Here is a 23,060-nt window from a genome sequence, read left to right on the forward strand (position 1 = left end):
GGTTGTATATTTGCTCCCTGCGTAACCAGAGATTGGACATTCAATGTTGATTTACCTACGAATACTCATTTGCCATACAAGTGCATTTCAAATCATAAATGTCATTAAGTGAACGTTGTATATACCCTTTGCTATATAAAATATTCGATTTATACATTTGTGTGGACTTCGTTTCATCAGGTGGGAAAGTGTTCATCATATCTATATCATGTACTGGATGGCCAGAAGTTAAAGTACAAGCGGTAGTGGTTTAATAATACCATACTTATCAATACAGTCAGGGAATTGTACCCCTCAGTTACACTTATGTTATTTTAACAAATAATTTTAGTGACGTGGCGGGCCGGATTTGGCCCGCGGGCCGTGAGTTTGACACCTATGATATACACTCACTGCACACACATCCACATGTACACACTCACTTTAAACAAACACTCACCTTACCACTCACTTTACTCACTTTAGACACTTTAACACACTTTATATTGATCTATTATTAAAGAGATTTGCACTACATTCATACCTCATTTGCACCCTACCCTAAGTTTTGTACCTCTGCATTCTACCTCACTGTTACTCATTGTATTGTATATTGTATATATGTATATTGACTTTACTTACTTTTTACTTACTTCTTAATAACTTTTTTTACTTACTTTATTTTTACTGTATGTAGCACACTCTCAGGGACTTTTATTTAATTTGATTGACAACAAACACAACAACATTGACAGATCAACATTTGTATTTGCCTTGCAGGGATAAAACGAAAAGTCCAGGGCCCTCATTCATCAATAGTGTGCGTAGAACATTTCTATTTCCACACGTAAGCACGGAATGTAGAACTAGTGTACGCACAGGGAAGTCGGGATTCATCACACGGTGCGTACGCAGGCTCTATGCCCCTCCGTGTTGATGAATACCACTTTGTTCTACCGTCAATGCTCGTGCATGATTATCCATATATGGTCATGAAAATGAGGAAACACCCCCCATGGGATGTGAAATAATGGACTGACCCGAGCGGAACCCTGAGAAACTCCACGAAGATTGTTCACTGCTGTCGAACCAAGAAGACACTATCGCGTATTATGGGATAAATAATAAAAGGCGGACTTGTAAACGGTGATGTCAGATATCAACGGCTCCCTAAGACCATTGCTGCAATTCTGCCTGGACAGCTCAGAATACTAATAAAGACCGTTCGTTGACCACTGTTTGGCGTTGGTTGTGTGTCATTATAACCGTGCTGTAATATGAATGCCTTTATTAGTTGTGTTCGATTGGCTATATGATTTTTAGAGGCATCTATTTTGTTGTCGGCTAATAAAGACTGCGCTGGAATATGACTGCCTTTTCCCGTGTTGTTTGATTGATACCCAGGGATTAAAGTTCTCCTCAATTCTATTCCAAATCGCGATGGATCTCCCGTCAATTTTCTACCTGCTGCATGTGATTTCTAGAGGCATACTACAATCTATTTTGATGTCAGTATTGGGTAGCCTATATAAACAATAATAGAGAGCATATACAAGAACAATGAATCTCACTGCATGTATGATGTAGGCATGCCTTTCAATACATGAACTTGAATTCCATCATGTTTGTGTGCGGGACTCACAAGGCTGTTGTCACAATGGGTGGTACCGGTACAGTAATAATTACAGTCCACACAATATCACGATCCATGCCATAGCCTATGTTCTATTAGGACATGATCTGTGACGACAAATGTTCTAGAATGTTTGATTAAGATATCATACTCTTGACAGCATGCCTATGAGCAACAAAAACGCGAACTTGAATCCCATCATATACATAGTCTGTCCACTATCTGCATGGTGTCATTGCAATGCGTTTTCTATTCTTTCTTATACAGTAAAAAGGGGGAAGAACACTATATTCATATGACTTATTCTGCTTACAGCTTTGAAATTCCACTTGTTTCGTTTAACGTAAAGCCTTTTAAATATAATCAAAACGTTCCCGTGTTTCGGCTGTCTGTGCGCAAAATAATAACGAGTTGAGCTTTATGATTTATGATGAATTGAAAATGGGGGACCCTGATGTAAACAAGACGAAAGTTGGTCTGCATCCCCAATTAACAATTGTATGTACTGAGCTGTACTGTACTGTACCCATTCTGCAATCTGTTAATAAACTTTTCAATCAATCAATCAAGCTACGCGGAGCGCAGTCAGTCAGTAGCCTACACCCCGTATATTCCGATAACGCTATATAAACCATGCTGCATTCATTCTGAGAGAAAGATCTATTATTCCAAATGCTATTTATAGGGTTTTGACCATAATTACACTACTGTTGCTATGAACTACGGTTCGTACAGAACATGCCAGTGTTATTATGCACAGAAGCTCATTTCCTTGTTGTAATAATATATTCTACCACTGGGCGTCAGGTAAGTGTGGTCTGACCTGTGCGTAGATGTAAGCACGGAGTCAAGTTCAAATCGAAATTGATGAATCCCACTCTTTGCTTAGAAATGATCGTACGCACAGGGTAAGCACAGATCTGTGCGTAGAACACGTTGATGAATGAGGGCCCAGGACTTATTTCCATCGTTGTCCCTGGTGTTACTGGTTGCAAGTGGCACTATGGCATCTGAAGTGCATCGAGCATTCTTAGTGCATAATCTGAAGTGCATTCGTAGTAGTATTCATGTTTCAGTTTTAAAATGTTCTATAAAAAGCATCATTCATGTTCATTGGTGCATTAAAAAAATAATTATTTTCATCAATAAAGTGCATAGAGACCAGTGTTTCCCCTACAATTGCCTTGACGGGACGCGTGAATACTTTCCCTAAGCCAGTTGTACTTTTGCGCAATCTGATTGGCCACTGACGTTTCTGGTCATGTGACATTGTGCGCCAATTGTGGGACGGCAAGTTCTGCCACTGGTTAAGTTTAGGCGCTCTTTCGAAGTTGGTTAAGGTTAGAGTTTGTCTTAGAGCAGGGCGATAGAACACCAGCCCTGATTCCAAACTCTAACCTTAACCAACTTCGAAAGAGTCGCCTAAGCTTAACCAGTGATAAACTAGACGTTAGGTAGTTTGCAGGCTGTTAGACCCGGAAATAGGCACAGAACTTGCCGCCCCACGATTGGCGCACATGTCACATGACCAGAAATGTCAGTGGCCAATCAGATTGCGCAAAAGTACAACTGGGTTAGGGAAAGTATTCACGCTGACGGGACGCCTCGCCCCTCCAGAAAAAATTATAATAAATAAAAAAATTCTTTTAAAAAATATATATTTTTATATTCTTTTTTTATTAAAGTTTGCTTTAATCACAGTAACGTTGGTGAGCTAGCTAAATTATACATAAATTGGTTTTCATATAAATCAATCTTCACTAAGACATTAAAACGGTGATGCGGCACGGTCTACGGAGACACAGAAAAAAGCTACCAAATCCATTCCGAGACAACTCCGAGACTGACTAGCATCGCGTGTAACAAGTCTCAGGGCTAGATCCACAAAGAATGGATTGCACGGTGCTAATTGCACCCTTGCTTACAATTCATTATGAATTGAAAATGGGGGACCCTGATGTAAACAAGACGAAAGTCTTTCTCTGGTCTGTATCCCCTTATCAATTGTGTGTATTGAGCCGTATTGTATTGTACCCATTCTGCAATCTGTTAATAACATTTTCATTCAATCGATCACCTTGTTAATATTTATTTAAATGTATGTGCAATCGTTTCATTTCAGCTCAGTGTAGAGAAATGCACCGATACTAACAACCGCCTTACTGCGCGCGCCTATGACGACACTGTTGACACCACATATCCGAAAACACTAGTAATTTTGGGGGCCTCGGTTTCCTTCATATTGATATTATTGAGTGGTAGTTTGTTCCACTCCACTGCACCTCTATATCTAAATGACATTTGACCCATCTTCCTGTTGTGTTTACAGGGGACTACATTTCTCAGGCTTCCTCGTGTGTGTGTGTGTGCGTGCGTGCGTGCAATCATTTCAAGGTGGTTGTTAAAATATGTTGGAACCGTCCTGTTTAGAATACAGAAACAAGCGTTTCATCATAAAGTATTCTGTATTTTGTGACAAGTAATAAACAAACGTGAAACTTGAAAACGACGCTCCAGGTCAGACGTGCTCTCGGCCCACGGAGTCCTCCCTCCAAATAATCAACGGATTCTCTCCCTATATTCCTTTGATCGTGTTTGAGAATTGTTTCTCAGGGTGTGTTGTTATGTTGAGTAATCCCATCCTATCCTACACATCGGTAGACAATAGGATCCCCAAAAGAGATGTTTATCACATATACACCGTACTATGGTGATTCGCCCCCAGTATCTCCTCAGTGTATCAAAAGAATACTCCTGGGTGGAGTCGTTGGAATGCAGGCTGGGTGTCTCCCTGTACTGGTAAAAATGATTGCATACTGTGCATACCGTACTCTTCATTCTTACCTAATTCTTTTTAAAAGGCTTCTGATGAACCATTGGCTCTGACATAAAAGATTTGTTCTTGTGATTCCCCCCAGTGTGTAGAAAAAGAACCAAGCCTGCAAAACGAGTTCAGGCGGACAACTCGAGTGGCGCTCCATCATCGGCGCATCAGCTAGCAGCCTGTCACCTCCTCGGACCGTCTGTTTAAACGAGCACACAAGCCTGTTAGGGCAGAGGTGGGCGGAGCCCAATAGCAGAACACAGGAGAAGAGAGAATGGAGCGTTTCAGGTTGGATTTAATAGTGGGGCACCAAGCAGACGGGTATGACAACAGGAATGTGCAAATAGACGCGAGCAGGTGCACTCCAGCACAGGAGCGTCCAGGCGGGTGGTGTCTCGGGAGCGGTGGTCCTGGGCACAGAGAGAACAAGATTAGGACAAGGTATTCGACAAGGATAGAGTAGCAAGGCTAGGGTTCGTCGTCGTACCTAGGTTGTTAGGTTAACACTGCGACGAGGGAGAGCAGGATCCGTGGGCTGAAGTAGGGGTCTGATGATGAGGGAATCCCTCACAGCCGTGTTGATTGATCTCTCTCCGACAGCGTGGGAACGCAGGGGCCGGATGCTGCCCATATAAATAAGGGTACGGAAGGACGGGGGGTCAGGAAGGCTCTCGCCGTGATGTTGTGGAAGGAGGAGGGGTGAAGAAGGCTCCTCCTCTGTTTAAACTAGCACACGAGCCTGCCACGCAACCTGCCACCTCCTCTGTTTAAACTACTGTAGCACACGAGCCTGCCACGCAACCTGCCACCTCCTCTGTTTAAACTACTGTAGCACACGAGCCTGCCACGCAACCTGCCACCTCCTCTGTTCAAACTAGCACACGAGCCTGCCACGCAACCTGCCACCTTGTGGGACCGTCTGTTTAACCCATTTAGACCTAAAACGCCTGCTACTAATGCATTATATAGCCTGCATATACACACAAATGTGTTTCCTGGTTTCAATGGGTTAAACTAGCACACGAGCCTGCCACATAACCTGCCACCTTGTGGGACCGTCTGTGTAAACTAGCACACGAGCCTGCCACGTAACCTGGCTGCCACCTTGTGGGACCGTCTGTGTAAACGAGCACACGAGCCTGCCACGTAACCTGGCTGCCACCTCCTGGGACCGTCTGTGTAAACGAGCACACGAGCCTGCCACGTAACCTGGCTGCCACCTCCTGGGACCGTCTGTTTAAACTAGCAGGCCCACTGTCTCATTCTCTTGTGTGCTATTGCTCCCGGCCCAACCCCCACCCCAGCTTCCACCTGTAGCCTCTGTTCGCTAATACTGTAGCTCTCTCTGGTTCCCCGGTCTGTTGAGAGTGTTGCATGATGGGTCATTATGGTTTGGTTGGCTTTAAAGGATGCTGCTCCTGCAAGGCGTGATAAGAAGCAGAGCGTTGACACCAAAAATAAACAATATTATTCTAAATACATTTTTATTTAATTTTTTTACGTGAACTATCTGAGGTTGGGTTTATTTTCAAAGCACGGTGAGCGATATGAATAAGAAGTTGATGCTTGATGCCTGAAGAATTGTCTCTCTCTCTTCTCCCCCCACTATCTCTCTCTCTCTCTCTCTCTCTCTCTCTCTCTCTCTCTCTCTCTCTCTCTGTCTACAGTCTCTCAAGGACAGCTACCTGGAGTCAGACCCCCATAAGCCCAAGAGGTTTGGCTCCTTCAACTTTGGCACGAGGAAGAAGAAGGCAGCAGACGTCTCTAAGAGCAGCCTGGGCCATCAGGGCTCTGAGCAGAGAGAGCAGGAGGAGGTAGCTTCCTTCCCACATTTTGTTCACATTCAATCAAAGTAGTATTGTAACGTACACAAGGGGGATGCTAATGCTGCAGGAGATAGACTTCCTCTCTGTGTGTTCATTAGAAAGCTATCCGACTGCGGGTGCGGCTGGGTAGAGTAGAGGTCTAAGCACTCGCCTACCACCGCACTCTGGGATCGAATCCAGCTGTCAGCGGTACCTCCGGCTTGGTCAGTCGTCCCTACGAACACAATTGGCAGTGTTTCGCGTGTGGGAAGCCGGTGGGGTATGAGTCCTGGTCATTGCAAACAGCGACACCTACTGGTCGGTCGGGGCGCCTGTTCAGCAGGGAGGGGATCTGGGGGGGAAATAGCGTGAACCTCTGCACACGTTACGTTCCCCCAGGGAAAATCCTCGCTGTCGGGTGAAAAGAAGTGGCAGGTGACTCCACATGTATCGGAGGAGGCATGTGATAGTCTACTACACCCTCCCCCAGTCAGTAGGGCAATGTGCGCAATGACAGGAAGGGAATTGGCATAAATGACTAAATCGGGGGATGGGGGGGGGGGGGAGAAAAAAAACCTATCCGACTGCAAGCTAGCCTAGCTTAGCACAAATGAAAGGAAGTGGATACCCATCAGCTAGCCTAGCTTAAAGGTCCGGGAGAGGTGTTTTTGTCGAATAGCTAGACTAGCTGATCCGTATCCGCTTCCATTCATTTGTGCTAAGCTAGGCTAGCTTGCAGCCGGATAGTTTTCTACTGAACGCGCAGAGAATATATTGGTATCTATCTTCTTGTTTATAACTAATTTCCCATAATATTGGCGTGTTCCTTTAATTCTGTGTTGTACTTTTATTTTGTCTATCCAGTTGATAGTTATGTGAGATACTGTAGTCTTTGTCTCAAAAGCCTGTCTGGAACTGACTTTTGAGTTCTAGAAAAGGGGCACATAAATTGTATGAAGTATTAATTTAAAGGTGTTAGATAGATAATATTTGTATGTAGAGAAATCATTAAAAAACTAAAGAATAATAATATTAATAATAATAATAATAATAATAATAATAATAATAATAATAATAATAAAAAAGAGCTTTTAGAAAGTCTTGCTTTTCTCCCCAAAAAAGTACTGATTAATGAATTTATCATTTAAAAAAAGGTTCTAAAGTCCAAAATGAATATTGCTGTTTAGATGTTGCGTGCATGTATCCCCTCCCTCCTTCCCATTTCCCCACATAGGAATGCACCTGATTGGATAAATGCTGGCGCTCTAGTGCGACATCTAGTGGCTGAATGTTATCTATAGCACCATCTAGTGGCTGAATGTTATCTGCAGTGGTTCCCAAAGTCGGGGCCGCGAGCAGCCACGGGTGGGCCGCGAGATGATTTAAAAAATAATAATATAAAAAAAAAAAAAAAAAAAAATTTTTGTCAGGCCACTGAACTTAGAAGCAGGCCAGGACAGTGTTTCTAGTTGTATTCTAAAATTATATTCTATCGGTCGCCTGAAAAAAAAAAAAAAAAAAAATAAACAGACGATGTGCATTGAAAAGTTTGGGAACCCCTGATCTATAGCACCTTTTAATGAGTCCTTTTATATTCTCACTCCCCCAGGAGCGTCTGGACTTGAGTGAATTGGAGTTAGTGGAGGCCAATAAGAGGGCAAAGTTCCCCTCTCGACCTGAGCCAGAGAGCGTCCAGAGGTACGACGTCCCATCTCCTCCCCCCGCATTCGTCCGCCAATCGCAACCACATATCCCTCTCAACGACCAATTGGAAACATATGTCACGCTCGTCAATCAGCCGGAATCCCCGGGATCGTGGATTGACAACTCTGATCCTTTTGACGTGGACAAGGACATCAGGAGAGCACCCATCGTCACCATGCCTGAGCTGGACTGGGACGACAACCCAGACCAGACCCTCTACAATCCGTATGCCCCCACAGCACACGCGGTGCCAGACGGCTCTACCGTGGAGGACACTGAAACGTTTGACCTAATTCCGCCCAGATTCCCTCCCAGTCCACCTCCTACTGCACCCGACTTTCCTCCGAGCCCGCCTCGCACAATGCTCGGTGCCCCAGGGGATAAAGAGTCTCTTTTCCCAGGGGATAAAGAAGATAAAGAGTATCTTTTCCCAGGGAATAAAGAAGATAAAGAGTCTCTTTTCCCAGGGGATAAAGAAGATAAAGAGTCTCTTTTCCCAGGGAATAAAGAAGATAAAGAGTCTCTTTTCCCAGGGGATAAAGAAGATAAAGAGTCTCTTTTCCCAGGGGATAAAGAAGATAAAGAGTCTCTTTTCCCAGGGGATAAAGAAGATAAAGAGTCTCTTTTCCCAGGGGATAAAGAAGATAAAGAGTCTCTTTTCCCAGGGGATAAAGAGTCTCTTTTCCCGCAGAGCTTTGCTTCGGAGATATTGTCAGCCATCTCAAACCCCGAACCCACCGGAGGAATCCCCCTGGGCGCCGAGACTGACTCAGCGGAGTTGCTGCGCTCTGTCCCTCCCACCTCGGGATATAATATACGATCCCCTGGGACAGACAATCAGGTCACAGAGTCCCCGCAGACAGTGGCCATTGTCCCAGACACCGCCGTGACACAGCGCGATGACACCGCAGTGGAGTCTTCCAGCAGCGTGACCGCGGCGGTGGGAGACGTGCCTCACCGTCCTCGCCAGGCGAGACTGAGACCGGACGGCCGCGCCGCGTTAACGGGCGGTGGCGGCGGCGCCATGGATGTCTACTTCAGCGCGGAAGAGTTCAGCAGCGCGGAGGCCAGCGGAGAGGACGAAACGTACGTGGTGGCGAGCGAAAGGGAAGCGGACGGGAGAAGAGAGGCGGGGTCGAGTACAGAGTACAGTTCTACTACGTGGCGGGAGGAGACGACCGAGGGAACGGAACGAGGAGCCGCGAGAGAGGGAGGAGAGGACGCGGAGTGGAGCGGTGAAGATTCGGAGACGGAGATCGACGGCGATAGCGTTCCCCGCGGAGCGGAATGCGTAGGCCGAGAGGAGGAAAAGAGAATCTCTGCGTTTCAAGGAGACAGTGATGGGAGGAGGTGGGTGGAAATGGAGGAGGGGGAGGCGACAGCAGCGCTGCCACAGATGAAAGCGGAGAGAGTCGAGGAGGAGGGGGAGCGGCAGGGGAGGGAGGAGGGGGAGGGCAGGGAGGAGCCACTGGCTCTACCGGTCCGACAGGTGAATAATACACTCCTGGAATGCAAGTCAGCTTCCACCGAGCTGCATGGGGAGGGGGAGGGGCTGAAGGGGAAGCTGAGCGGGGAGGGGGGGGAGGCTCGCCTGGGAACGGAGGCCCGTCCGGAGACACGGCTCCCAGGCCGGGAGGAGGAACGATATCTGGAAGGAAAGGACCCGCGGAGCGCTCCGGCCGGGAACATACGCGCCTCTGCCAAAGACACAGCCACCACGACACACGCTGCAGATAGTGACAACGGAGACTTCAAAGACACAGAGGCAGCGGAGGAGACAGGTGCAAACAGCACAGATGGCATCCAAACTAACAGGAACCACACAACAACAAGCGGTGTTATCGTCAAATCGGCTGGCGGGTACACAAACCGCGAAGTGAAGCACGACACGAACACAGAGACCGTTGACAACGGCCCCGAAAGTCAATCAGTCACCAGGAGGGGAGAAGAGTTGACCGTAGAGACGTTCACACAGAGTGCAGCACCGCTGCAACCAGATCCCACAGAGGCCCAACACAACAATAGCCCTGTCGCGCTGCAGACTGGTGGCAGCGAGGGGGCGGGCTCTAGTGCACGCAGCGTGGACAAAGGTGAGCTGTCACTCGAAGAGGTGGACACACAACACTCTATCTCGCACGGGGCTAACGACACACACTCAGAGGCCGAGCAGCAGCGTCCGCCAGCAGCGACAGAACCAAGGCAGCCTCGGGGGTGAGTGATATATGGTTACATTATTACACAGAGATCTTTGAAGACTGCAAGTGTAGACTGAAATGGGATACTGTATGTAGAGCTCAAATTATTTTGTGTTATATTACGTGTGTGTGTGTGTGTGTGTGTGTGTGTGTGTGTGTGTGTGTGTGTGTGTGTGTGTGTGTGTGTGTGTGTGTGTGTGTGTGTGTGTGTGTGTGTGTGTGTGAGTGTGTGTGTACACTAGGACTGTCGACGCTGGCCAAAAATGACAGATTATTTGTAAAAAAAAAAAGAAAAACTAAAAACAAAAACACATAAGTTTTAAAATATTCAAATCTTTATTATAATTATAAATGTTGAATTACATGTAAGAATTTGACCAGCTTTCAGCCTGTGTTATTGTGTGTTATGTCCAAAAGAGGGTAAACCAATACAATAAGCTACAGAACGGGAAATGTTCAAACCACACGGGGACCTGTCCTGCATGAGGCGTCTCAGCGAGAGGAGCCATCAAACAGACTCAGTCAGGAGGAATACAAACATATTCATTCATTTGTCATTTGACATTTGATACAGGGTGCAAATTATATATATTTTTTTTTACGTCTATGAAAGAGTATGTAATATAAATATAACATTACATATTTATAAATATGTATATATATATACACGATGAATGGCCGTTTTCTTTTTAGTTTGTTTAGTTTGTTTCCATTTGTCTAAATTGAGGGATTTGCCCTCACTCACTTGCAAAGAGTTTAAATGAACATATTTTCAACCTGTTTTGCATTCTATTCTAATAATGTTATTGTTTAATTAAATGTAATACATTTAATTTATAATTGTCTTCAAAGTTGTTACTGGGCCAATTGGCAGAGGCCAATGAAACAAAGTGCCCGACGACACAGAACACAGGATTTTGAGAAATTAATGTATTTAATGCAACGCTAGAATGAACGTACAGTAGACGACCAGAAGGGGGCAGGAATCCAGAGGTAGGGATGTGAAAAGCGGACATCCCCCCCCTCCCCCATCCTCCCCAGAACATCTCACCCTGGTCACACGTTTAAACTCCTAATCCCTCCTGCAAGCGTATAAACAAGCTGTTGTGATCCACCTGACTTATTTTCACTGTGGTGGAATGTCAGCTAACGTTAGCATGCTACAGTAGTTTAGCCAGTTAGCTTAATACCTTTGTAAACACCACTCCGTTGATCCTGATGCTGTGGATAAACACGGGAGCCTGATTCAGCGGGCTTATGTCTGCAGGCCGTGACACCAAACCATCAGTTACAGAATAGCAGTTAATCAACTAACCATACAAATACATCTTATTTAGTCCCATTAGCCGACTTTCACAGGTTCTAGTTGTTGCTATATTTTGTATGCTAGCAAAGGTGCTGATCATGTGAAACTAGACAACCCAAGGAATCCATTGGTATCAAATAATGTCATGCCTTGTCGGGAAGGGGGCTAAATAACACTGCAAATTTAGGCAAAATGATGGGCGGCTGAGTGGCGCAGTGGGCAAGGCGCTCGCCACTAACGCAGGAGATGCTGGCATCGAGCCCAGCTCTCTGCGTTGCTACCGGCTTGGCCGGCCGTCGTACTAACACAATTGGCAAGTGTTAGAGGGTGGGGATTGGACGTTGTGGACAGCGACTCCTACAGGTCGGTTGGTGCGCCTGTACAGCAGAATCAGGCAGTATCGGGGGCAGCGTGAGCCTCCCACGCGTTATTCCTCGCCACTGAGAGATCGCGCTGTGCAGGTGAAAAGATGCGACGGCTGCCTCCTCGTGTACCGGAGGGGACACGTGATGCAAGGCTTGGTCCTCACTGCAGCCGACCAGTGGGAGGCATAGTCTAGCAACGTTCGAGACAGGGGAGGGGAGAATTGAAGGGAGAATTGGCGAGGCGAAATTGGGATGGGAGAAAAAAATAGAAAATGTGGAGAAAAAGTGGATAAAAAAAATTTGGCAAAATGTTGGCGAGGGAATAGAGACATAATTTAGGATGGCAGTGGCTATTATTAGGTATAGATATAAAGTCCCAAGACTCATTTGAATAGGCGGAATTCAAATCGAGTTGTTTATTGCATATTAATAGACACAAGATATTGACATGCAGTGTTGAGCTGCATCTGAAATGATTTAGGGTCCCAGCTTTCCAATCGTGAACTTTGACCTTGACCATGGAACCACCTTGAAAAGGTATTTTAGGGCTTAAGTGATTAATGAGCCCTTATGACCTTTTGTTTTGAATAGTTTTATCGTCCTAGTACCTTTCCCACTCTCTGAGGATAGTGGTTCAGAATCAGAATCAACGTTATTGGCACGTCCCTGTCCTCTTTACAGTATTGTACAGTATTACAGAGGGGTTTGAATTATTTGTTCATGTTCACACATAACAATAATAATAAAAAGACTAGCCTAACTTGCAAATGCTCATTGAAAACATGTCTCCATCCCCCTGCCAAAACTCATGGGAGATTAGCACTTAGAGGTTGTTTATTAAAAAAAGAAATGCCCCCAGACCCACCTACATTTAAAACTCTGACATGCCCCTGAACATCACCATTGATTGATTGATTGATTGATTGATTGATTGATTGATTGATTGATTGATTGATTGATTGATTGATTGATTGAAAACTGTATTAACAGATTGCAGAATGGGTACAATACAGTACGGTTCAATACAAACAACTGCTACGAGGATGCAAACCAGAAAAAGACTTTCATCAGGGTCCTCCATTCTCAATTCATCAGGACATTTATGACATACAAGACATACAAATATACAGTACTGTGTAAGAAGAAAAAAAATTACATTTTGGACATTTACCGGGGCCAGTTTCTAATTGCAGCCACCCGTAGGTGCTCTTCGAGAGCAGTTTTGAAGGAGGGTAGGGATTCACATTATTTTATGGCTGTGGGTAGGGCGTTCCACACTGATATGGCATAATTGCGAAACGTGTTTAGTCCCTTGTTTGAGCCGAATCTGGGTTTAACATGATTTGTGGAGCTTCCTCTGGTGTTGTGGTCGTGGAATTCACTGACCTTTGGGAAGTATTTCGACATGTACATGGGTACCTTAGTGGTGTAGTGTATCGTGTAGGGTTTTAGGAGTAAGGCCAAGCAGTAGTCTGACCATAGTGTTACTACTCGGCTCAGCCCATGGACACATTCTATTTCATATCTGTTCATTATTACATAATTATATCTATGGGATGGAGTCACTTGGGTGCATGTTTTCCAGATGTGCCTCCAGTTGCCAGTGGGTGTTGTAGTCCAGACTTGTTGTAGTCCAGACCACCTGTTGTCGTCCAGACCACCTGTTGTAGTCCAGACCACCTGTTGTCGTCCAGACCACCTGTTGTAGTCCAGACCACCTGTTGTTGTCCAGACCACCTGTTTTAGTCCAGACCACCTGTTGTCGTCCAGACCACCTGTTGTAGTCCAGACCACCTGTTGTCGTCCAGACCACCTGTTGTAGTCCAGACCACCTGTTGTTGTCCAGACCACCTGTTGTAGTCCAGACCACCTAAGGTGTTGTAGTCCAGACCACCTGTTGTTGTCCAGACCACCTGTTGTAGTCCAGACCACCTGTTGTAGTCCAGACCACCTGTTGTTGTCCAGACCACCTGTTGTAGTCCAGACCACCTGTTGTCGTCCAGACTACCTGTTGTAGTCCAGACCACCTGTTGTAGTCCAAACCACCTGTTGTTGTCCAGACCACCTGTTGTAGTCCAAACCACCTGTTGTTGTCCAGACCACCTGTTGTAGTCCAGACCACCTGTTGTCGTCCAGACTACCTGTTGTAGTCCTGACCACCTGTTGTAGTCCAGACCACCTGTTGTAGTCCAGACCACCTGTTGTTGTCCAGACCACCTAAGGTGTTGTAGTCCAGACCACCTGTTGTCGTCCAGACCACCTGTTGTAGTCCTGACCACCTGTTGTTGTCCAGACCACCTGTTGTCGTCCAGACCACCTGTCTTTTTTTTGTATCCACTTTTTCTCCCATTTTTTCTATATTTTCTCCCATCCCAATTTCGTATCATCCAATTCAACCCTCCCCTGTCACGGACGCTGTTTCTTGCCTCCCACAAGCCGGCTGCAATGTGGACTAAGTCATACATAGCACAAGTCCCCTCCGGTACTTGAGGTAACAGCAGTTGCATCTTTTCACCTGCGCAGCTCGATCTCTCAGTGGCGAGGAGTAACGCGTGGGAGGCTCACGCTGCCCCCGACACTTCCTGATTCTACTGCGCAGGCGCACTAACCGACCTGTAGGAGTCGCTGTCCACAACGCCCGATCCCCACCCTTCAGTTTCCCTCCCCGTAATACGGCCAATGTGTATTAGTACGGACGACCAGCTAAACTGAAAGCAAATGTGGAGCGCTGGGCTCGAACTGACGAGCCCAGCGTCTCCAGCATTTCGTGGCGAGTGCCTTGCCCACTACACCACGTAGCCGCCCGTCCAGACCACCTGTTGTAGTCCAGACCACCTGTTGTTGTCCAGACCACCTGTTGTCGTCCAGACCACCTGTTGTAGTCCAGACCACCTGTTGTTGTCCAGACCACCTGTTGTAGTCCAGACCACCTAAGGTGTTGTCGTCCAGACCACCTGTTGTCGTCCAGACCACCTAAGGTGTTGTCGTCCAGACCACCTGTTGTTGTCCAGACCACCTGTTGTAGTCCAGACCACCTAAGGTGTTGTCGTCCAGGCCACCTGTTGTAGTCCAGACCACCTAAGGTGTTGTCGTCCAGACCACCTGTTGTAGTCCAGACCACCTAAGGTGTTGTCGTCCAGACCACCTGTTGTTGTCCAGACCACCTGTTGTAGTCCAGACCACCTGTTGTAGTCCAGACCACCTAAGGTGTTGTAGTCCAGACCACCTGTTGTTGTCCAGACCACCTGTTGTAGTCCAGACCACCTAAGGTGTTGTCGTCCAGACCACCTGTTGTCGTCCAGACCACCTGTTGTCGTCCAGACTACCTGTTGTAGTCCAGACCACCTGTTGTAGTCCAGACCACCTGTTGTCGTCCAGACCACCTGTTGTAGTCCAGACCACCTGTTGTAGTCCAGACCACCTGTTGTGTTGTAGTCCAGACCACCTGTTGTTGTCCAGACCACCTGTTGTAGTCCAGACCACCTGTTGTAGTCCAGACCACCTGTTGTCGTCCAGACCACCTGTTGTAGTCCAGACCACCTGTTGTTGTCCAGACCACCTGTTGTGTTGTAGTCCAGACCACCTGTTGTGTTGTAGTCCAGACCACCTAAGGTGTTGTAGTCCAGACTAGTGGTCTGCAAGGGCCTTGAAATAAAGCCCGAGCCCTGCCCGAGCCCGTGAACTTCAGGCCCTGCCCGAAAATAAGCCCGACTGTAAATAATATTTTAAGCCCTAGCCCGCGTGAAAGCCAGAAAAAAAATTATTATTATTATTATTAAAATATAATTTTTTTTTGTATTTGTTTTAAATATTCGAAACACGGTTTTATATGAACGTAATAAATAAACAAAAACGAAAATGTCCAATAGGTCTAACTAAATAACACATATCATGCTGAAAACTAACAACCATTCTATAGCTATATCCAAATATTAAATTATTTTTTTGTTTTAAATATTCTAAACACTTTATATATTAACTTAATAAATAAACAAAAACGAAAATGTCCAATAGGTCTGCCTAAATAACGCATATCACGCTGAAAACTAAGAAGCATTTACATAGCCTGTTTCGCTCTTATTAGAATGCCGTCCCTCCCAGTGCTCGCTTATAGACTGACTCACACAGCAGCCTCGTAAAACGTATTGAAGGCTATAGAATCTTCTTTGACACACACACACACACACACACACGACACACAATAGCCTACTCAGTCACTATACAAACAAACAGAAAACAGAAACCAGATTTCGAGCAGAGCAACATAATGAAAAGCACAACAAAACAGGTAGCGAGCCAGCAAATAATAAACATCACTCACCACGACGTCAGCAACGCGTTGAACAACGCTAACAAAACTTCGCCAACCGGCTACATACATCCAAGAACAAATTAAAACGTTCGCCAACTGGCTATATTCCAACACAACCAATCGAGTTTTCCCCTGAGTTCTCCCTGCGCGCTGCGGTAATTACATCCAAATGTTTCTCTGATGACAGCTTGCGCAAAAGAGAAAACGAATCTTAAGGAAAACGAAGGTTATCCTATAACCCTAGTTATATGAAGAAAAAAAAACGCAATAAAAAAATAATTAAAAATAAAAAACTGCGGTGCCCGGGCCCGGCCGAGCCCGAATTATTTATTAAAAAAAAGCCCTACCCAGCCCGAACCCGCCGGGCCGGGCCGGACCCCGTCGGGCCTGGGCAAGGTTGCAGTGCACTAGTCCAGACCACCTAAGGTGTTGTAGTCCAGACCACCTAAGGTGTTGTAGTCCAGACCTGTAGTCCAGACCACCTAAGGTGTTGTAGTCCAGACCACCTAAGGTGTTGTAGTCCAGACCTGTAGTCCAGACCACCTAAGGTGTTGTAGTCCAGACCACCTAAGCCGGTGTTGTAGTCCAGACCCAGGGGCGGGGCTTCAGGGGGGCTGTAGGGGCGGTGCTCCCCGGCAGGGCCGGACTGGGGAAATAATTCATACCGGGAGATATAGCGCGAAATATAGCCCCAGTCTGGCCACTTTTTAAGCAGGGGGTCTGGGGGTCCCCCACCAGGAAATATTTTGTTACAAAGACTTAATTTCCTGCATTCTGGTGAATTTTAGTGCATGTGAATCACAAACTAATGAGCCAACAATTGCTTAGTACAATGTACTGTTATGGACCTCAAATAAAACTGTTGTGGCACTAGCAATGCTACTCTCTCCACCTTCAAAAAGAAAAAAGCAAGAGCACAACATATTTTTCTATTTACTATTATAATACAGTTAACCACTCTCTCCTGTAAGGGCCTTTCTTTTTCTTTGTTTTATCCCTCTCTCCTCCACCCTTTCTCTTTCTTCCACTGTCCATCTTGACATCAACGTTAATTGACTTTCGCTCTACTGTATCTCTCCCGAGTCCCTCACTACCTGGCTCATTGCCTGGCTGTTATTCTGCATCTGAGTGCCGTCTGCCATTCCATTCGCCGCCTCCGCTGTCAATCAGTTGTATCGCCTGGTCCCGCCTCCATCAATCACAAGCGGCAGCACGGCTCCATTGTGTGTGTGTGATCCGCCGGCCGTGAGAGAGAGAGTCAGATAGTTCTCCAACTCTGTGGCAGACAGTGAAATCCTGGTTGTTCCCCACCCATCTAGGTTATCTAACTATCGCGCCGCGCGGCCGCCACAACTAGAAACAATCGCCTGGCAAAATAAAATCAAAAAATAATAATAATAAAAAAAAGATTTTTTTTTCTTTTTTTTTGTATATAATTATTATTTTTTTAATCTGTGCAGGCCAGGCCACCGGGAAAACTCCCGGTGCTCCCGATCATAGATATATATGTTCTATAGATATCTATGCTCCCGATGGCCAGTCCGGGCCTGCTCCCCGGGCCCGGGACGGTCGGGACCCAATGGGCGCAGGCGGGCCCTGCTGTCTCGCGCCACTGAGTGCACTGACGTTTGTGGTCATATTAGGTATAAAGCATCGTAGCCTATAATATGAGTTGAACTTGTGCTGCTATTTTCACACTCACATTTAACATTAAAACATGAAAAATTGCAAGTGAATCCCTTCTATTGTCTCCATCTCCAAATGTATTTTGGGTAAAATCGTCATCAGCCGTCCATCAACATCATACGTAAATGAACGTCATCATCAATCACTTGTCAACAGAGCACTGCCTAAGCATGAGCGGGAGCAGTTATAAACACAAAAGTGGAGCGACAAAACGCAAAGAAAAAGATAAAAAGGACCAAGGAAAAGACAAATTGTCCAAGCTATAGGTGTATATATTTTTTTCGCCCTACTCTCCTCCTCCTGCGGGAGGAACCTTAAGTTGTTGAAGAGCCCCAGCCCGCCAACAACGTTAGTGGGGGTGAGCCAGATTTACAGGTAGGCTACAATCACGGACACACACTGTCAACAAGAAAACGTGAGTTTGTGGTAAATGTTGATATGGTTGTTGTTACTTCGTGTAGTATCACATTAAAACGCTTATGATATGGAGACATTATAAAAGCCCCCGTCAAAATATCCCTTACCAGTGATAAAAATTTGCGCAATGAAGCAAGTGCAGTCAAGAATGCCATAAGCAAATTTCGCTTTCTATTTTTGGTAAACATGCAGACCAAGATTTGGAAAGCATAAATTGTGCTTCACAGTTACTGCAAGCTAAAGACGTGGATATTCTCAAAGCATCTACTCTACTGCAAAATGCCATCAGTGTTTTGGTGGAGTAGCCTATAGGGGACAATTTGGTGAGGCGAAGTCCGCCACTCTTGCCCTGGCTACTAAATGGGGAAGTCAAACACAGTTTGAAACAACGCAGGGCCAGGAAAGTTATGCGTCACTTTGATGAACTTTCTGAAGACAGCCGCCTCACTGACGCAGAGAGCAATGCATGTATCGATATAATCATCCAGCAACTGTCCCAAAGATTCACCAGTTTAAATGCAACTGTGAATATGTTTGAGGCAATTCATCCCAACACACTACTGCAAGCAAAGGATGAGGAGTTTACACCAAGCTGCCCAGGAGAGCACTATAGTCGGGACATCGCCGCCAGCTTCCCTGACCAGCTGCTTTCTTTCAGAACATGTTTCAGGGACCAGATACAAAAACTAAAATCTGTTGCGGATCTGGTAAAAATGCTCATTGTTTACAACCCAGCAGTAACATCTACATTCAGTGAGGTTTGCACAGCTGTAACTGAGGGGTACAATTCCCTGACTGTATTGTTAGATATGATATTTAATACCACTACCTCATGTACTTTAACTTCTGGCCATCCAGTACAAGATATAAGTATGATGAACACTTTCCCACCTGATGAAACGAATCCACACAAATGTACCAAATCGAAGGTTTAATACAGCAAAAGGTGTATACAACGATCACTTAATTACATTTATGATTTGAAATATGAAATATGCACTTTTATGGCAAATGAGTATTCGTAGGTAAATCAACATTGAATGTCCAATCTCTGGTTACGCAGGGAGTAAGTATACAACCTGGAATATTTAGGAAACGATAGCGATGGTACTTAAATGATTATAGCTGGATACACTAAGGGGGGGGGGGTGTCCCGCTGGTTGTAAGACAGTAGGAGGGGGGGGTTAGAGAAGCCGCTGGCGGTATCCCATCTGGCCGACGGTGTCTTGGGAGAATCCAAAGTCTTGGACACGGTGCCCACAGAACCTCGGACCGCAGACGAATACAGCTGGACCCTCTGTGGACGGTATCTGCCGGTCCACAACGGAGAGACGTGAGGCGACCTCACTGGTGTAGAGCGCCGTCTCACCTGGAGTCCTCTCCGGGGGGTAGTTCCAACACTACCACAGTGTTGGCCACACTGTGTTGGCCTTTATCCATGGAATAATCAAAGCACCCAAAGCATAATCCAAGCCGTGGAAGGCTCGCCGTCGTCCGGGTAGAGTAATCCAATATACAGGTCCAGTCGCTCTTGGCCCGGAGCTCCTCGGATGCAAGCACCACTAGGGGTCTGCCCAGCCTGGTTAAGCGTCCAGATAACGTCAGGAACGATGGGGGTACTGATAACTTTAGAACTCTAACCGAACGATGCACCATACATAAATAGACTATTATTAGCTTAATAGAATACGTCCAACTGGACGGTATAGTGCCAAACTATGACTATTCAACTATTAATCTACACGATATCTCAATGCCTATTCTGGGCCAAGTAGGCCTTACTACACCACACGTGCGTCGTGGGGAGGCTTTGCGTCTGTCACTCTGTTGGAGGGTAAAGAACTGGACTAAAGGAAAGTTCTACTTTACTTGCGCCATATATATATGCGCTATGAACAAATAGTACCATTCGTATTTCGCCCGACATATTCCTGCGCGGAACCGGGGCTTGCCACGACATGTTAGGCGGCACGATTGAACTTGGACCTAGGGGTATGGCAACCTGGCGCCAGGTTCTCGTCCAATGGTAGAATGAAACTATTATGGGCTGTTTAGTAGACTAAAGGGATATTCAGTGCATATTGTACAAGGAATATACAGGGGATATCAAACGATATACAAATACAATTAAATATATATATATAAATAAATATACATATTCGGTTTAATCTGATCCTTCACAACAACAGCCTTCATCTTATTTCTTACTCTATGGGCCGCCGTGCCAATTTGACTACTGCTCTGTGCTCTCGTGGTCCGTGGTGAATGGTGTGTCAGAAATGTAGCAGGTTAACCATCGGTAGTGTGCTAGTGAAGGGTTGACCTTCTGTAGTGTGGCAGTGAAAGGGTTAATGCCCCCACAACGATGGTTGGTGGTAATTGTTTGCGGTACAGTTTGTTAAAAGCACTGGGACATCAACATGAAACATCAGACATCAAACACCCCCCCCCCCCCCTCCCATTTCCCAATCCCCACAATAAAAATACATATATACATAAATACATGCAGGACAGTCACATGTAACAGTGTTAGTCAGTGACGGATGCTTGCCCGTCTGTGCAAAGGGGGGCGGGCCAGGGTGTTTAGTGTTCGGACTGCTGTGGGGAAATAGAAGAGGGTAATGTTTTAAAGTGGGTCATCTAAGCACAGAAGCTCATGTTTATTGCACAGTGGTGGGCGATTATTGTATAGCCCAATGATGGCCTAGGTAGGTCTGAAACGGCAAGCAAGAGCAGCCTTCTCCTTCTCGTGGGTTTTTCCTGTACAGTATGTACGGCTGTGTGGCCCTCTGGCAGTAGAATTCTTACTGATGATATTTAAAAATTAAATAACGCTTGCGCCATAAATCCAAGGTCTCTTCCATCCATGACATCTCGTAGGTAATTCTGATTTACAGTAAATGCCCAACTCTTTCCCAGCACAACGCTGGGCGTTGGGATCCGGACTCCGCGTGAGCGCACATCTGCCCCCATTCATGCATACTATTAGATTCACATGCAATGATTACCACTTTGCGTTAAAAGCGCCCACTGAACAATCTAATGCCTGTCTTCACAATCTCACGTTATTCTCAGAGACAACCAGCCAGGCTTGTTATATAATAATAAATATATATTATTAATAAATAATATAATAATAATAATAATAATAATAATAATAATAATAATAATAATAATAATAATAATAATAATAATAATAATAATAATAATAATAATAATAAGTAAGTAAGGAGCAGAGAGGAGTGAGGAGCAGAGAGGAGTGAGGAGCAGAGAGGAGCAGAGAGGAGAGAGGAGCAGAGAGGAGTGAGGAGCAGAGAGGAGTGAGGAGCAGAGAGGAGAGAGGAGCAGAGAGGAGTGAGGAGTGAGGAGCAGAGAGGAGTGAGGAGCAGAGAGGAGTGAGGAGCAGAGAGGAGTGAGGAGCAGAGAGGAGTGAGGAGCAGAGAGGAGCAGAGAGGAGAGAGGAGCAGAGAGGAGTGAGGAGTGAGGAGCAGAGAGGAGTGAGGAGCAGAGAGGAGTGAGGAGCAGAGAGGAGTGAGGAGCAGAGAGGAGTGAGGAGCAGAGAGGAGCAGAGAGGAGAGAGGAGCAGAGAGGAGTGAGGAGCAGAGAGGAGTGAGGAGCAGAGAGGAGTGAGGAGCAGAGAGGAGAGAGGAGCAGAGAGGAGTGAGGAGTGAGGAGCAGAGAGGAGTGAGGAGCAGAGAGGAGTGAGGAGCAGAGAGGAGTGAGGAGCAGAGAGGAGTGAGGAGCAGAGAGGAGTGAGGAGCAGAGAGGAGTGAGGAGCAGAGAGGAGAGAGGAGCAGAGAGGAGAGAGGAGCAGAGAGGAGCAGAGAGGAGTGAGGAGTGAGGAGCAGAGAGGAGTGAGGAGCAGAGAGGAGTGAGGAGCAGAGAGGAGTGAGGAGCAGAGAGGAGCAGAGAGGAGTGCGGAGCAGAGAGGAGTGAGGAGCAGAGAGGAGTGAGGAGTGAGGAGCAGAGAGGAGTGAGGAGCAGAGAGGAGAGAGGAGCAGAGAGGAGCAGAGAGGAGTGCGGAGCAGAGAGGAGTGAGGAGCAGAGAGGAGTGAGGAGTGAGGAGCAGAGAGGAGTGAGGAGCAGAGAGGAGAGAGGAGCAGAGAGGAGTGAGGAGAGAGGAGTGAGGAGCAGAGAGGAGTGAGGAGCAGAGAGGAGTGAGGAGCAGAGAGGAGTGAGGAGTGAGGAGCAGAGAGGAGTGAGGAGCAGAGAGGAGTGAGGAGCAGAGAGGAGTGAGGAGAGAGGAGCAGAGAGGAGTGAGGAGTGAGGAGCAGAGAGGAGTGAGGAGCAGAGAGGAGTGAGGAGCAGAGAGGAGCAGAGAGGAGTGAGGAGCAGAGAGGAGTGAGGAGCAGAGAGGAGTGAGGAGCAGAGAGGAGTGAGGAGCAGAGAGGAGTGAGGAGCAGAGAGGAGTGAGGAGCAGAGAGGAGTGATGAGCAGAGAGGAGTGAGGAGCAGAGAGGAGTGAGGAGCAGAGAGGAGTGAGGAGCAGAGAGGAGTGAGGAGCAGAGAGGAGTGAGGAGCAGAGAGGAGTGAGGAGTGAGGAGCAGAGAGGAGTGAGGAGCAGAGAGGAGTGAGGAGCAGAGAGGAGTGAGGAGTGAGGAGCAGAGAGGAGCAGAGAGGAGAGAGGAGAGAGGAGTGAGGAGGAGAGAGGAGTGAGGAGCAGAGAGGAGCAGAGAGGAGTGAGGAGCAGAGAGGAGTGAGGAGCAGAGAGGAGTGAGGAGCAGAGAGGAGTGAGGAGCAGTGAGGAGTGAGGAGCAGAGAGGAGTGAGGAGCAGAGAGGAGTGAGGAGCAGAGAGGAGTGAGGAGCAGAGAGGAGTGAGGAGCAGAGAGGAGTG

At 46.5% G+C, this 23,060-nt stretch overlaps 1 protein-coding gene across 1 annotated transcript in view; it reads left to right on the forward strand.

Moving 5' to 3' along the window:
- The window catches only part of crybg2 (crystallin beta-gamma domain containing 2), a gene marked incomplete at its 5' end in the record, with an annotated part of 144,704 nt that overhangs the window by 25,581 nt on the left and 96,063 nt on the right, over positions 1-23,060 (forward strand). Inside the window, 2 exon segments of the mRNA XM_084311876.1 lie at positions 6,104-6,250; positions 7,851-10,156. Coding sequence (XP_084168002.1) covers positions 6,104-6,250; positions 7,851-10,156 — 2,453 coding nt within the window.

Source organism: Notolepis coatsorum (assembly GCF_963971535.1).
Source record: "Notolepis coatsorum genome assembly, chromosome: 4".
NCBI classification, from domain to species: Eukaryota; Metazoa; Chordata; class Actinopteri; order Aulopiformes; family Paralepididae; genus Notolepis; species Notolepis coatsorum.